Raw genomic sequence first — 13,960 nt, forward strand, 5'->3', positions numbered from 1 at the left:
TTTTGTCCGGGGACAGATTTGTAAATCCGGGGACTGTCCCTGGAAAACAGGGACATCTGGTAACCTTAGTTCTTTTCCCTATCTTATCCTCACAACAACCCTGTGAAGTGGGTAAAGAGCAATCCACACTCTGTGTACATTGGGCTGGGAGTGCATTGGATCAGGCAGAAGCATTCCTCTGTCCAGCTGAGAGTGAAGGTGGCCAGCTACTGTGCAGGTGGGCAGGATGCCATCAGCAGAATCTGTGCTGTTGATATCCATCAGAAGGCTCCAAAATGGGGATTTCTATAGCTGGGAGGAGCTGAGCTGGTCCAGGGTTAATTGGACCCTAGGCTGGTTTCACTGCTGTCATGCAACACCATCAAGCCAAATTGCTGCACCAGCTCCAGACTGGAGTAGTGATATTCTGCCTCCCACCTTCCTACTTGGCCATGAGTGACAGGACCATGAATGCACTGGTAGCCCTGGCACTACAAACAAATTGCTCGGGGCTTTGTAAATGAATGCTCAATAGCAGATGAGCAGTCAGTGCAGATGTTTCAACCATGTTGGCATAGGTTATTGGCTATCTGCCCCATCTGTCACAATCTGCACCGGCTGGAACTTCTAATCACCTGAGGCCTTTAGTGTGTGCCAACTGTGGGTTATGAATAGTTACGAGTGCCCTGGATATTAACTTTTTCTATCATGAGGAAACCCTGTTCTTCCCAGTAACTATCTGACCCACCTTTGATAAGTAAAAACACAGCAGGAAGAACTGACAGAAGTGTGTCTGCTTGTGGGGCGAAGGGCCTGAGTGGCTCTCCTTGCTACAAGAAGGCTTCAAAAGTTCTGGTTGCTGCTATCACCATGGTGATTCTGCCAACCTGTTTTGGCAAGTGTGATGAGCGACGAGGCTCCCTCGCTATGTTAGAGTTTCAGAGGTGAGGTGGGGAATTGTCCTGTTAGTTCCACCATGATCCTCACCCCCTTCCATAGTTCTGAGCTGGGAGTTGTTTGGGTGCTCAGAGGTGGGACAGCAAGCAGTCATCAGAGCCTGGAAGCTGTCAAAACCTCACCAGCCTTTCCCATAAGGGTGGCCAGCTGGGTTCTTGAGCTTCTTAATGTCTTCAATATCTAGTTCACAGCATTGTCTTCATAGAGTGCTGTATTTACATCCTCTTTGACCAAAATGTTTTCATATGTGTCATGGGAACAGTTTTCAAAGTCAGCATGGAGCTGCTGAATACCAAATTAGAGCTGGTCCCAAGGGATTTCCTTGTGAGAGTAGGTTTTAAATGATATCTTCTGATATTTCCTGTTCTCTGGAAAGGCTAGTGGCAACTGAGGAATTCTCACACTATGGTTCTTAATGTTATAAAATGCAAAGCCCATCTAAGATAGCTTCTTCATATACCTCAGGGGGCAGTATATAAATCTAAAAAATCTAAATAATAATAATAATAATAATAATAATAATAATAATAATAATAACAACAACAACAACAACAGCAATCTGGACAGAAGACACCTACTATGCCTTGCCTTGTGGTTGCTCAAACCTTGTGAATCACAATTGCTGGCTTAGCCTAGAAATCCCAGCCAAAAATGGGAGATCACTGACTGTAGGAGTACGGACCCTTATTTTCATCCATTAAAACAAATGTGGAGGCTATGCAATTCTGCAAGGAAAAAGACATGAGAGCTTCATGCCCAAAAGGTTTATGTTACATTCCCAGTCATTCAGTACCTCTCTCTTGTACTTTTTAGTCGCAACCCGCTATACTTTCGTGATTGTAAACACCATTTGATATGCAGGAACACTTCTTCAGGATATAAATGGCCTGCAAAACAGGAAACCTGATTTACATTCGCTTAGCGAAAAGGGTCTTTATTTAATGTAATTCAAATTACCTTAATTCAAATGAGCCAACCCCTGAGCCCTTGCACGTAGTTGGTGTGGAACCGTGTTGATTTGCATCCACACAAAGCAGTGTTGCAACTTTCCTTTTCCCTCTTCTCCTCTGCCTTTGGCAGCGAATGATGAAATTCAACAGACGTCCTCATCAAAAATGCACATTACAATATGCATTTTTATCCACATCAACAAGGTTATAGATATTTATGGCATGGTTCCATTTTCCATCTCCTTCGCAACATGTGCTTTTGCGATCTGCAACCCTGCCAGTTATGAGTCTTGTTTTCAGCCAATATCTATCTATATCTATCCATCTATATCTATCTATCTATCATCTATCTATCTATCTATCATCTATCTATCTATCTATCTATCTATCTATCTATCATCTATCTATCATCTATCTATCTATCTATCATCTATCTATCTATCTATCTATCATCTATCTATCTCTATCTATCTATCTATCTATCTATCTATCTATCTATCTATCATCTATATGTCTATCTATCTATCTATCATCTATCTATCATCTATCTATCTATCTATCTATCATCTATCTATCTATCATCTATCTATCTATCTATCTATCTATCTATCTATCATCTATCTATCTATCTATCATCTATCTATCTATCTATCATCTATCTATCTATCTATCTATCTATCATCTATCTATCATCTATCTATCTATCTATCTATCATCTATCTATCATCTATCTATCTATCTATCTATCTATCTATCTATCTATCTATCCTATTAACTCCAGCAAGCATGGGCAATGGTTAGGGATGGTGAGAGTTGCTGTCCAGTAACATTTAGCAATTTAGCCATATTCATTTCTGTGCAGGTTGTGCATTTACATGGGGGTTACGTTCCAAGGAACCATACATTTAAGCGAAATCATGTATAACTGAAAAAAAACCCATTGATAACACCTGCAAACACCCCATTCTGCCCTTGCTCCACCCTTTTTTGTGATGTTTTGGGGTCATTTCTGGGTTCAGAGCAATGCATGTGCGCACAAACTCACATGTATCAGATGCGCCTAAAACAGTCTCTGTCTGTACTGATCTAGCAGCACCTTGAAGAACCTGGGTTCCTGATGTTCTCCTGAACTATTAATTTATTTTAATAATGCTACATAGTTTTATGGTCCAGGTGCTCTCTCTGCTTTACTGTTTTTTTAAATCTTGCCACATAGGGAGGAAATGACATTCTCAGGAAGAAACAGCAATTTGGCTCTGAAAAGAATTGTGCCGCTTCTTTCTTTCCTTTTCCTTTCTAACCTCTACTTAGGTTACAAAATGGTTCCACTATGTGCTTTTGACACCATATAATCAATCAGCACAGATGCACACCAAGACATCGTCTTCAGATTATCCCAGTACTATGCTTTTTGTATTTCTCCCACTTTTCTTTTCAACTCCCTTTTTGACCTCTGCTGACGAAAGCGAAAATGCATATTTATCTTTCTGATTCTCTCTTTCAGGGTAGCAAACACAAACAGCACAATAATTTCACTTTGGAACAAAGCATTTAGCAACTAGGGATGGACAAATCAATCGACTTCAAGTTCTCTCCATTTTTCATATTTCCACACTTAAGTTCCATTCATTGCATCAGTTTGTTTCTTTGCTTGCTTGTTGTTTTTTTTAAATCGCCCATGAAAATGTTTATTATTATAACCTTTCTTTATTAAATTTGTATACCACCCTTCATCCGAAGATCTCAGGGTGCTTCACAGCATCAAAATATGAGATAAACACACAAAATACATAATAAACACAAGAAAACAATACCCTGCTCCCACAGCACATTTAAAAGGCATCAGATGTCAATCAGCCAAAGACCTATTTGATGACAAACGTTTTCTCCTGGCATCTAAAGGTGCATAATGAAGGCACCAGACGAGTCTCCCTGGGGAGAGCATTTGACAAATATGAAGCCACTGCAGAAAAGGCACAGTCTCATGTTGCCACCCTCTGGACCTCTTGTGGAGGAGGAACATGAAGAAGGGGCTCTGAAGATGATTGCAGGATCTGGGTTTGTTCATATGAGGAGAAGCAGTTCTTGAGGTATTACAGTACTGAGCCATTTAGTGATTTATAAGTTAAAACCAGCAATTTGAATTGGGCTCAGAAACTGGCAGTCACTGCAGTCAGGCCAAGATCAGTGTAATATGCTCAAACCGTTTTGCCCCAGTGAGCAACCAAACCGTCTTCAGAGGCAGCCCTACAAATAACATGTTGTAATCTAACCTAGAGGTTACCAGAGCAGAGACGACAAAAGTCCCTGTTCAGATAGGAGCAAACTTAGGCCACTAGTCAAAGCTGATTGGGTGCCACTGAGGCCACTAGAAACTCAAGGATCCAGGAGCACCCCCAAATACTGTACTTGTTCCTTCATGGGGAATATAACCCCATTAAGATCAGGCAATCTCTCAGCCATCTGATCTAGGGAACCACCCACTAACAGTGCCTTAGTCTTATCTGTATTGATCTGCAGTTTGTTGGCTCTCTTCTAGTCCGTTGCTGAGGCAAAACATTGGTCCAGCACATCCACTGCCTCACCTGCAGATGTAAAGGAGAAGTAGAGTTGTGTGTCGTCAGCATATTGCTGACAACACACTCCAAAACTCTGGATGACTCTGCTCAGCAGTTTCATGTGGATATAAAATCAAACCCTGAGGGGGCCAAAGAGAACTTCCCAAGCATCCACCTCTGGAAACAACCACCTAATTTGGACCAGAACCACTTCAAAGCAATGCCACCCACCCCTAACTTGGGCAGCCACTCTAGAAGGATACCATAGTCAATGATATCAAAAGCTGCTGAGAGGTTGAGGAGAACTAACAAGGACAGTTAATTCCTCTACTGACAGAAGTCTTCCTACAGGGTGCCCAAAGCAGTTTCTGTGACAAAAGTGGGCCTAAACCCTGATTGAAATGGATCTAGAAAATCAGTTTCCACCAACAGCACTTGGATCTGGTCAGAGAACCTTGCCCAAGATAGTCTGTTCAGGTGTTCCATTGCTAGAATGCTCATCCCTGTTCTCTGTATGTGAGCCCATTCACATGAGAATGGAAACACCCCCATGAGAGAAAAAATATACTTTTTGCCAGGGCAGGCGGGCGGGCGGGCAGGCAGGCAAGCAGGCAGGCAGGTGGTATTATGGATTATTATGGAGAGAATTGGCAGATGGGCAAACTCACATAGTCACACAAATTATCTAGCCTCAACCTTTGCATAATTTGTACAGCAAGGTTTCAGCTGGCAGTTTTCCATTTTTAGACTGTTTCAAGATGCTGAATGGGTTCATTAATCACTGTAAGCATAGCAGTGAATCACTAAACTAATCACACTAACGGCTCCCCACATACACACAAACATATCCATGATTTTTGAACTGAGAGCCAGTGTGATGTAGTGGTTAAGAGCGATATACTTGTAATCTGGGGAACCAGGTTCGCGTCTCCGCTTCTCCACATGTAGCTGCTGGGTGACCTTGGGCCAGTCACACTTCTTTGAAGTCTCTCAGCCCCACTCACCTCACAGAGTATTTGTTGTGGGGGAGGAAGGGAAAGGAGAATGTTAGCTGCTCTGAGACTCCTTCGGGTAGTGATAAAGCGGGATATCAAATCCAAACTCTTCTGACAACATACAGCATATTGGGCAAAGTCATCATGGATGTCTGCCTGATATTACACTGATTGTGCAGACAAGCCTATGCATCTGTTTAATTCTTAATTAACTAGACACTTCAATGATGATTAGCTGATGGCCACTGCCTCAGGTGGCTTTAAAAAAGGATTAGGCATTCAGTCGATTGCAGTGAGGTTTGTTTGTATGTGTGACAGGTGGGTGGAGGGAATTGTTGGGTCAGGTTAGCCATATTGATTCATATGCTTTTGGGGGGATAGATCATTGTCTTGTTTTGCTGTATATATGATAAAGGAGAGCCATACCAGGGTGAAGGAGTCCTTCTTTGCTTGTCTCCGTGCTAGTTTAAGTTTGTTGATTAACTTTTCTAGTAGGGCGGTTTTGTCAGTACGCCTTTCAACCGATGTCAGCGACTGGGCTCAATAACTGGTTCTGCCCCGACTGGGCTAGGTGACTGGAGCACTTTTGGAGACCTTCCAATCCTGGAAAACAGGTCCAGTGCACTGGACTCACAACTGTGCATTGTGAGCACCAGACTCATGCAGAGTATAAATAACGCGGAAGCTAGCTGTGAAGCATAACTCCTTTTATTTCTAATTGCTACTACAAACTAAAGAACTACTGTCTTGCATGAGTGTTACAGCTCCCACTCAGCCATCTAGTCACTACATAGAGAAGAGTCAGTCAGTCAGTCAGGAGCGGAAGAGTAGAAGAGCAGTTTCCACCCCCTCCTTTCTCAAAACATCAGATCAGGAGATTCTTGGAATGGGAGGGGTGAAAATATCAACCGGTTTCCCATACATTTTGGTACCAGTGGTCTATGTTTGCTCCTGATAGGTCTTGTCATGTGCATGTGTGTTGTTGTCCTGGAGCATATTTAATAGGGCTAGTTCTGCAATTGCTTCTATTACCTGTTTTGTTATTCTGGAGATTTCCTGCAACACTGATACCCAACAGGAATGAACTTTGGGGCATTCCCACCACATTTGGAGGTATGTACCTATGGAGGTGCTGCCTCTTCAGCATTTAGCTGAGGTTTCTGGATGTATCAGTGCCAGCTTCCATGGTGTTAGGTACCATCTATAGATAAGTAGATATAGATATAGATATAGATATAGATATAGATATAGATATAGATATAGATATAGATATAGATATAGATATAGATATAGATATAGATATAGATATATAGAAAGGGACGCTGTGGGTTGAACCACAGAGCCTAGGACTTGCTGATCAGAAGGTTGGCAGTTTGAATCCCCGCAACGGGGTGAGCTCCTGTTGCTCGGTCCCTGCTCCTGCCAACCTAGCAGTTCGAAAGCACGTCAAAGTGCAAGTAGATAAATAGGTACCGCTCTGGCAGGAAGGTAAATGGCGTTTCCGTGCGCTGCTCTGGTTCGCCAGAAGCGGCTTAGTCATGCTGGCCACATGACCTGGAAGCTGTACGCCGGCTCCCTCAGCCAAAAAAGCGAGATGAGCGCCACAACCCCAGAGTCGGTCATGACTGGACCCGATGGTCAGGGGTCCCTTTACCTTTTACCTTTATAGATAAGTTACAGAGTGAATTCTCTTCTTTTGGCTGAGATAGATTTAAATGGTAGTTTGAAACACATTTTTGACCATTGGACAGAATTTATTTTGTATCCTATATCATGCTCCCATTGATCTTTAATCATGGTTTGTGTGTGGGGGGTTGTACTGTCTTGAAGTAGTATTTTGTATAATGTAGATACCACTCCTTTGCTCTGTTCCTCTGTTGTTAGGAGGAGTTTTTCAAAGTAAGTCAATGGCCTGATGTTGCTGGGTTGTCAAAGAAGGCTTGTACAGTGGTACCTCTGGATGCAAACGGGATCCGGAGCCCCGTTCGCATCCTGAGTAGAACGTAACACGTGACTGTGCGTCTGCAGGTCGCGTTTTGCCGCTTCTGCGCATACACGTGACATCATTTTGAGTGTCTGCACATGTGCGAGCGGCGAAACCCAGAAGTAACACGTTCCATTACTTCCGGGTCGCTGCGGAGCGTAACCTGAAAATGCTCAAGCTGAAGCATATTTAACCCAAGGTATGACTGTACAGTAGCTGGTGGTGGATCAGCCAGTGTATTGGAGTGTCCCGTAGTTTGTCTTGCATTTCCCATGTTATACCATATGTACTTTTTCTTGTTTGTTTGTTTTGTAACACAAGTAAATCTTTAATAAAAACCAATTTTTTAAAAAGAGGATTAGGCAAATTCAAAGAGGCTACCACTATCAATGGCTATTGGCCAAAATGGAGGCTATGCTGCACCTCCAGGAACCTCCATGGGTTTCCCATAGGCATCTTGTTGAGAACAGAAATCTGGACCAGATGGGCTATTGGCTTGACCCAGCAGGGTTCATCTTATCTTCTAGTGTTCTGATATTTTATAGGGTATACCATCTTATCATACTAGGTACAAGACACATTTTAGATTTCCAAGATGCATTCCCTTTCCTCACTGTCTCCATTTTTCATTTTTCCACAGTCAAGCGCACTTTTAACATGGGCAAGAACCTGGACTCCAGTCCATCTGTCAGCAGACCTCCCATGAGAAATTGCAGTGGACATATAAGCAGCTGCAACATGGAGACCAACATTTCCTATGTGGGTTTCTACCTCCATCAGCCGCTCGTGGCTGCAGTCTTCATCATCTCCTACCTTCTCATCTTCCTCCTGTGCATGATTGGCAATGGAGTGGTGTGTTTTATCGTGCTGAGAAGCAAACATATGCGCACTGTCACCAACCTCTTCATCCTGAACCTTGCTGTCAGTGACCTGCTGGTGGGGATATTTTGCATGCCCACTACCTTAGTGGATAACATCATATCAGGTAAATCTTGTCTCTAGCTTGTGTCCAATGAAGTCATGGGAGAGGAACCACCACTGATCATTGGCCATGCTGGCTAGGGCTGATGGGGGTTGGGACTCCAGCAATATCTGTAGGACCATAGATTCCCATCCATGGACAAAATCATACTCAGGTCCATCCCTGACCATTGGCCATTCTGGCCGGGAATGATGGGAGTTGGAGTCCAGCAACATCTGGAGGTCCATAACTTTCCCACCATGAACAACGTCATACTCATAGCAGATCACGACCAGCATTCCAAACCTAGGTCAGGGTGAGGATTGTGTTGCCCTCCAGGTTTTGCTGGATTCCCATTCCCATCATCACTGACCACTGGCCATGCCAGCTAGGGCTGTTGGGAATTGGAGTCCAACAACATCTGGAGGGCCACAAATTCCCCATCCCTGAACTAAGTCATACTTAAAACAGACTCTTGAAAACAGTCCCACAAACTAGTCATGACTTAATGCATAGTAGATCCATTGAAAGTAATGGATCTGACACAGGCTGCATTTAGACAGCACTTTATTTCATTTTCCTGGCAGTTCCTTACCTGGTAGTTTCCATTTTTTATGTGCTCTTTCACACAGCATAAAAGGCACCTCTGGAAAACTAGTGGAAATTTAGCATTCATTTTTGTATTATTTATTTCCATGAAAAAACCCATTTGCAGCCCCATTAGCCTGGAAAATCATGTGAGTTCTGCAGTGTAATTTCACATGATGAAAAAAAAATTCCAGTAGTATTCCAGCATAGAGTTCTTTCCCACTATTTAAAATCTAATGCAGCATGATGGTATATTAATTAAAAAGCCATGCTTTTGTAATCCATCAGGTCTTGCAGTGTAAAAAGAATGTTAGAATCCAGGATAGAAGCACTAGGACTTCAACTAGGAGAACTAATGCAATAATCCACAAGTTGGGTTCATTAATTTCTGTGGTTCATAATAAAGTTTTGTTGAATACCACCCATTGATTTTAGTGGGAACTAAAAGACCCTCTCACACTCCACTTCATACTGTGTATGTTTAAACATACCTGACAAGCACCCAGTTTAGCCCCAATGTGTCCTTTCCTTTTGATATGCTATGAAAGCAGTTTCAATATCTGAAAACCGTTTTATTTTCAAACTCCAGGATGGCCCTTTGGGAATATTGCCTGCAAAATGAACGGAATGGTCCAGGGAATATCTGTCTCGGCTTCTGTCTTCACTTTAGTGGCAATTGCAGTCGACAGGTATGTCTCTGTAACAGCCTGGAAATGGATATAGAACACATAAAATGTCAGTCATACCAGTTGTCCAAGGTTGCTGTCTTTGCAAGCCTCTTCAGTTATTGTGCAATTATGCGCTTGTGCAGTAGCGTCAGGAAGAAATCTGGTGGGACAAGACAGCATAGTGTAGCTCACTACAGCACAATTATGCAGTAGTGAGCTTGTTGCTCTGTGAAGGAGCTTTTCAGAACATGTGGGGTTTGTGGCCTTCTTTTGACTGATGTGAGAGACTTCCTCCGCAAACCTATTGTGATTCAAGCATTACAGGAAAAGAGGCAGAGAGAGAGAAGAGGTGGGGATTCCAGGTGTATCAGGGTAAATGCACAGTTTAGCAGGACACAGAGTTTATGACTAAGGAGTCTTAGCATCATGATGGAGCTCATGAGGTCTTAGGCTACACCTGCGACATTTCTACATCGGAACATAGGAAGTTGCCTTATACTGAATCAGACCATTGTTTCATGCTGGTTGGCATTGGCTCCTCAAGGATTCAGGCAGAGGACATTCCCAGGCCTAACTGGAGATGCTGGGGATTAAACTGGGACCTTCTGTATGCGAGCCTGATGTGCCATCACAGCTCTTCCTCTAATCACATACCAGCTTGGAAAGACACGTATCCAAGAGCAAGGCTGAGAGGAGGGGTGAGAAAGAAATTTGATAAATAAATAAACCAGCCATGGTAGCTTGTCCAATCAGAGCAGAAAGTTCTGGGCTAGATGGTCCAATGGTCTGAGTCTGTTTCTTCCACTGCCTATGGCACTTTAGTCATACTCATGTTAGTAGCTTCGAGAACACTGTCCAACCATCTCGTCCTCTGTCGTCCCCTTCTCCTTGTGCCCTCCATCTTTCCCAACATCAGGGTCTTTTCCAGGGAGACTTCTCTTCTCATGAGGTGGCCAAAGTATTGGAGCCTCAGCTTCAGGATCTGTCCTTCCGGTGAGCACTCTGGGCTGATTTCCTTAAGAATGGATAGGTTTGATCTTCTTGCAGTCCATGGGACTCTCAAGAGTCTTCTCCAGCATCATAATTCAAAAGCATCAATTCTTCTGCGATCAGCCTTCTTTATGGTCCAGCTCTCACTTCCATACATCACTACAGGGAAAACCATAGCTTTAACTACACGTACCTTTGTTGGCAAGGTAATGTCTCTGCTTTTTAAGATGCTGTCTAGGTTTGTCATTGCTTTTCTCCCAAGAAGCAGACGTATTTTAATTTTGTGACTGCTGTCGCCATCTGCAACGAAGCCAAGAAAGTAAAATCTCTCACTTCCTCCATTTCTTCCCCTTCTATTTGCCAGGAGGTGATGGGACCAGTGGCCATGATCTTAGTTTTTTTGATGCTGAGCTTCTGACCATATTTTGCGCTCTCCTTTTTCACCCTCATTAAGACACGAAAAGGCAGCGATCCATTAAGGAGACGACTCCCACATAGTTTCTGGCAATTGGCCATGTTGGCTGAGATGGGTGGGTGCTATAGTCCAACAACCTCTGAAGAGTACCATATTGGCCACCCATGCACAAAACCATAGTTTAGCACTGTGTTAAGAAGTCTGGCATTTTCACACCCCTCTCTTCCTCTGGTTTTTGTATTTGTTGAAAGCAGAGCCCACTCCAATTTCCCTCACATCAATCTGACTGAATAATTTTCAGTACTGGCCACAATAACAGTTATTATTAATATTTTCCAGGTTCTGTTAACTTCATAGCATCTTCTTTTATTCTCCCCCCGCCCCAAATAAAAATCTGCCATTTTAGTGATCATTGTTTATGATCATAGGCTAATGGCCCTGGAAATGCTAATAGACAGAATACAAATGCCCCAAAATAAATAAATGGGAATAACCCATACGATCAACCACCCACTCAAGGGCAGATTCCTAGGACTGGATTCAACTAATTGGTCCTGCTAGTGGAAGCTCACTTCGTGCTTTCCCTTCTCTCATTCCCCGGTACCCTATTCCCTTCAATTGGCGGTGGTCAGCAGAACTCACAGAACAGTGGATGATGGAAGGAGGAGAGGAGCAATTGTGCACTGTCAGAACTTTTGTGACAGGGTGGCATTGAATTCCTTCCTTGATGTTTGGGATTCCACACAAACACATGCGGCCTGAACCTCACTTTCAACTGAAAGATGTTCCTTTGGAAAATAGCTAGAATGCTTCAGTGAATTCTTCTTTCTGCAGCCTACAAAGATGAGATAATACTGTTCTTACTGGCTGGGTACAGTACAGAGTCTTCAACATCATGTAACACTCTGGTAGGTGGAGAGGACCTGTACTGATCACTGTCCCGCTCCTCCTTTTTGCTGCCAGAATAAGGGAAGGACTCTAATTCACTGCTAAAGCAGCTGTTTTGCATACAGAAGGTCCTAGATTCAATTCCTGGCATCTCCAGGTAAGGCTGAGAATGTCCCCTATTTGTCCGAAATCCAAGAGAGACACTGTCGGTGTAGACAGTACCAAACTAGGTGCATCAATATATGGCAACTTCCTATTTTCCACCGAGGAGACACGTTGAGAATATGAGACATGCAGAACGGAAACGTTGTCTGTTTATGAACTTAGAGGTGTTTTTATCTCTTCCTCGCAGGTTCCGCTCCATTGTTTACCCTTTCAAGCAGAAGCTCACTATTTGGACAGCGGTTGTCATCATAGTTGTCATCTGGGTCCTGGCCATTGCCATCATGTGCCCGTCTGCCGTGATGTTGAAGGTGGAAGAATCCCGGCATTTCCGAGTGTTGCTCGGTTACGGCAACAGAACCAGCCCCATATACTGGTGCCGGGAGGACTGGCCGAACCAGGACATGAGGAAGATCTATACAACCGTGCTCTTTGCCAACATCTACCTGGCCCCTCTGTCCCTCATTGTCATCATGTATGCCCGGATTGGGATCACGCTCTTCAACACCTCATTGCCTGCCTCTGGGAAGCAGGGCCAGGAGCGCCACTCTGTCTGTAGGAAGAAGCTGAAGGTCATCAAGATGCTCATCATCGTGGCGTTGCTTTTCATCCTCTCCTGGCTGCCCTTGTGGACCTTGGCGATGCTCTCTGACTACGCTGACCTGAATGAGGAACAGCTGCAGGTCATCAACATCTACATCTACCCATTCGCTCACTGGCTGGCCTTCTTCAACAGTAGCGTCAACCCCATCATCTATGGCTTTTTCAACGAGAACTTCCGGCGAGGCTTCCAGGCAGTTTTCCGGCTTCAGCTCTGCTCTAGGGATGGGATGCCCAGGGAAACCTACTCCCAGCGTGGACAGAGCAATGCCATTTTGCCAGCAGCTGATCCGCAGGAGCCGGAGCATAGCCTTACATCAGCGATGATGGGGAAGTCAACTCAGAAAGGGAACTGGATGGACAAGACGCAGGTTTTGATGATGGAGAACCTCGAACAGGTTTCCAACAACAATGGTGTTAAGCAGGACCTGCTATAAACTACCTCAGCCGTTTGGTTTTGCCAAAAGAGCCATGATATTCAAGCCCTATCTGGCAAAAACATCTGCAGCTGTTTTAGGACTTTCTTGCTTGTACAGTGTATATACATTTTTGTAATTACATCTGATGGTTAGGGGGTCAGGGGGTGAAGTGGTTTCCTATGCCAGTACAAACCAGGAATGTTTATATCATAAGCTAGAGATGATATTTGGACCATCTCACTGGAGTAGTCTCAAAGTCCTGACTCTAAGGGAGCTCTGGATCTTAGCAGGATGCAGCCTGTTGCAAAACCTATCAGTGTAAGCTTGACCAGCTTTTATCTAAGACATACTGTCAGTTAGAAGGCCAACACCCTTCAGACTAGGAAATATTTCCTGTTGAAAAGACAATCCTGGGTCACTCAAAACAATCAAAACTCCTGGATATGCCCTAACACTCCATGGCCTTAACATAAACATTTACCTCTTTTATTAATTATTCTAGAATATATATTTTAGGTCACTTACATGGAAGGTATCATCACCCTGAGAATTCCCTTAGCTCAGGGGTGTCCCTTAGTCCATGGCCCTCTGAATGTTGTGAAGACTACAAATCCCAGCATTCCTGACCATTGTGCTGGCTGGGACTGATGGGAGTTGAACAACATCTGGAGGGGGACAGGCTCCCCAGTCTTGCCTTAGCTGGGACTGGGATCTTGCTCCTGACAAAGATGGAAGCGAGGACACTTATTATTGAATAACATTAAAGCTCTCTCTCTCTCTCACACACACACATGTGCTTGCACATGGATGCTTGTATTCATATTTGAGTTGCTATCCTGAACGTTC

General features: G+C 43.7%; 1 protein-coding gene across 2 annotated transcripts in view; it reads left to right on the forward strand.

The window, feature by feature from the left end:
* Positions 1 to 13,665, forward strand: part of NPFFR2 (neuropeptide FF receptor 2) — a 49,128-nt gene extending 35,463 nt beyond the window's left edge. Inside the window, exons 2-4 of one of the 2 annotated variants that reach the window (XM_083571569.1) lie at positions 8,069 to 8,408; positions 9,562 to 9,661; positions 12,286 to 13,665. In XM_083571569.1, the coding sequence (XP_083427695.1) occupies positions 8,081 to 8,408; positions 9,562 to 9,661; positions 12,286 to 13,132 (1,275 nt within the window). In that variant the 5' untranslated portion in view covers positions 8,069 to 8,080 and the 3' untranslated portion in view covers positions 13,133 to 13,665. Of the gene's footprint in view, positions 1 to 8,063; positions 8,409 to 9,561; positions 9,662 to 12,285 lie in introns of both variants that reach the window. The other variant, XM_083571568.1, reaches the window with a different exon arrangement.
* The last annotated feature ends 295 nt before the right edge of the window (positions 13,666 to 13,960 follow it).

The sequence above is a fragment of the Podarcis filfolensis genome (genome assembly GCF_964270895.1).
Source record: "Podarcis filfolensis genome assembly, chromosome: 9".
In the NCBI taxonomy this organism is placed as follows: domain Eukaryota; kingdom Metazoa; phylum Chordata; class Lepidosauria; order Squamata; family Lacertidae; genus Podarcis; species Podarcis filfolensis.